This window comes from Eimeria necatrix, genomic scaffold (genome assembly GCF_000499385.1).
Source record: "Eimeria necatrix Houghton genomic scaffold, Enh_scaff497, whole genome shotgun sequence".
Taxonomy (NCBI): Eukaryota; Apicomplexa; class Conoidasida; order Eucoccidiorida; family Eimeriidae; genus Eimeria; species Eimeria necatrix.
The window spans coordinates 10,001-12,500 of NW_013654375.1; the positions used below are offsets into that span (position 1 = coordinate 10,001).

The 2,500-nt window shown below is 53.9% G+C and overlaps 2 protein-coding genes across 2 annotated transcripts in view; one reads left to right on the plus strand and one right to left on the minus strand.

Moving 5' to 3' along the window:
- Positions 1-349: 349 nt before the first annotated feature.
- Positions 350-832, plus strand: ENH_00058270 (hypothetical protein, conserved; the record flags this gene model as incomplete). The annotated part of the gene is made up of 1 exon (XM_013581806.1): positions 350-832. The coding sequence occupies one exon, from the start codon at positions 350-352 to the stop codon at positions 830-832; it is 483 nt and encodes a 160-aa protein (XP_013437260.1).
- A 423-nt stretch (positions 833-1,255) lies between these two features.
- ENH_00058280 (hypothetical protein, conserved) overlaps positions 1,256-2,500 on the minus strand; it is a gene marked incomplete at both ends in the record, with an annotated part of 1,897 nt that continues 652 nt past the window's right edge. The window contains 2 exons of the mRNA XM_013581807.1: positions 1,256-1,447; positions 2,437-2,500. The exon at positions 2,437-2,500 is cut by the window's right edge and continues 17 nt beyond it. Of these exons, the coding sequence (XP_013437261.1) occupies positions 1,256-1,447; positions 2,437-2,500 (256 nt within the window). The remainder of the gene's footprint in view (positions 1,448-2,436) is intronic.

Genomic DNA, 2,500 nt, shown 5'->3' on the forward strand with positions numbered 1-2,500 from the left:
CCTCCCAGCTGCTGCTGCGCCCGCTCGAGGTGTATGTACACCTCAAACCTTCCAAACACAAACCCTTCCCCTTTGCTGCTCCTTTCTCTTCTCCCCCTTCCCAAAACTCGAGGCTGCTGCTGCAGCAGCAGCAGCAGCAACCCCAGCAGCAGCAGCAGCAGCAGCAGCAGCAGCAGCAGTAATTGAGGTGTACGTACACCCAAACGCAGCAGCCAACCAACACCAGGGGGCCCCCCACAGCTTTTGCCCAGTGCCTCGAGGGGCCCCCAAGGGTCTCCAGTTACAGCACAGCGAACTGCAGCAGCAGCAGCAGCAGCAGCTGCTGCTGCTGCTGCTGCTGCTTCTCTTCATGACCCCATTCGGGGGGGCCCCAGACCCTGGGGGCCCCGGGGGCCCCGGGGGCCCCCAAGGCCCCAGGGGGGCCCCACAGGGGGCCCCCCTAGAGGCTGGGTGGGGAGATTTGCTGCTGAAGGATGCGGAGCGCCTCTCAGCCTACATCGAGCAGCAGCAGCAGCAGCAGCAGCAGCAGCAGCAGCAGCAGCGGTGGCGGCAGCAGCAGCAGCAAGAACTGGAGCTTTCTTGGGGCAGCAGTGCTGCTGCAGCGGTGCTGCCGGCGCTCCGGCGTTTGCTGCTGTCGTCTTGTTCGGAAAGGGCGAAAATAAGAGAAACTGCAGAGCTGCTGCTGCAGCAGCAGCAGCAGCAGCAGCTGCAGCAGCAGCAGCAGCAGCAGCAAGGGCCCCTCAGCACTCAAGACCCCAAAATACTCGCCGGCAAACTTTGGCTGCAGGGGAGGCTTTTTGCTATTCATGAAAGAGCCCCGCTGCAGCTTTGAGGTGTACGTACACCCCAGAGTTGCTGCTGCTGCTGACGCTGCTGCTGCTGCTGACGCTGCTGCTGCTGCAGCAGCAGCAGCAGCATCCGTTCGCTGCGCAAGGCCAATTAGAGCTGCATATATGCAGCAGCAGGAGCAGCAGCAGCACGCACGTGCCAGTGGAAGCGCTGCTGCTGCTGCTGCTGCTGCTTAGCAGCAGCAGCAGCAGCAGCAGCAACAGCAACAGCAGCAACAACAGCACTCGGGATGGCTTTAATGAGTATGTTAAAGGTCTTAATCTTTTTAAAAAAGATGCAGCAGCAGAAGAGCTCCTCTTCAGGGCTTGATTAGGGTTTAGGGTTTAGGGTTTACATGGCGCCCGAAACGTAAACCCTAAACCCTAAAACCTAACCGGCCAGCTGCGCAGTCAAAGGGAGTTGTGTCTTATTGGGCAGCGCTGCTGCTGCTGCTGCAGCTGCTGCTGCTGCAGCTGCTGCTGCTGCTGCTGCTGCAGCTGCTGCAGCTGCTGACGGAGGCGGCAGCAGACTGCAGCAGCAACCAATTTGCTGCTGCTGCAGCTGCTGACAGAGGCGGCAGCAAACTGCAGCAGCAGCCAGTTTGCTGCTGCTGCGGCTGCTGACAGAGATAGCAGCAAACTGCAGCAGCAGCGAGCCTGCTGCTGCTGCTAGTAAAACATGTCGCTGCTGCAGCAGTGGCAATTTTGCTGCTGCTGCTGCTGCTGCTGCTGCTGCTGCGCGCGTGCGCAGCGTCTAAACAGTGCGAGACTCAAGGGTTTAGGGTTTAGGGTTTAGGGTTTAGGGTTTGTGGCTGCCCTTGGCGCTGCTGGGCGGTTCGAAGCGGCGCACCGGCGACAGCTGCAGCAAAAGTGGAAGCAGCAGCAGCAGCAGCAGCAGCAGCAGCAGCAAAGAAATGAATTAGAAATAAAAGAGTGCAGCAGCTAATTAAATGCCATTATTGAAATATAAATTAATTTAAATGCCATTATTGAAATATAAATTAATTTGAATGCCATTATTGAAATATAAAGGGGAAAGACGCATGCAGCAGCGAAGCAGCATTTTGCAGGTGCTGCCATTGGGGTGTACGTACACCTGGGAGTGCTGCGCATGCGCTGGAGTTTCTTTATGCAAATAAATGTACTTTTAATTCATTAATGTTCATTTTAAATAAATATATTTAATACTTTTGATGTTCGTTTGCAGCTGCTGCTGGCGTGCATGCTTTGGGTGTACATACACTGCAGAATATGTGTGTAGTTACTATATATTTGTGCAGTGTATGTACAGTGGGGCCTGCATGCAGAAGGGCTGGGGACGGCGGAGGAAATAGATCCAAAAGAGGTTTAAAATGAAAGATTTGAATAAAATATTTAAACAAAAGAATAAAATAAAACATTAAAAGAATAAATGAGGCAAGAGGAGCAAAAGCAGCAGCAGCGGGCTTTCGGGTGTACACGCAGCTCGTGGGGTGTATAGGCAGCTCCTGCAGTGCGCGTCTGCAGTTTTTGAGTTTCAGTCCGCCGTTTTCTTTCATTTAATTAATTAAAGATTTATTTTAGTTGAATTGTTTTTAATTTTATTTCAGTTTTTGCATTTGCTGCTCACTCTCAGCTCCTCCTCGTGCTGCAGCCGCGCCTCCCTGTTGAGCGCTGCCAGCAGCCCCTTGACT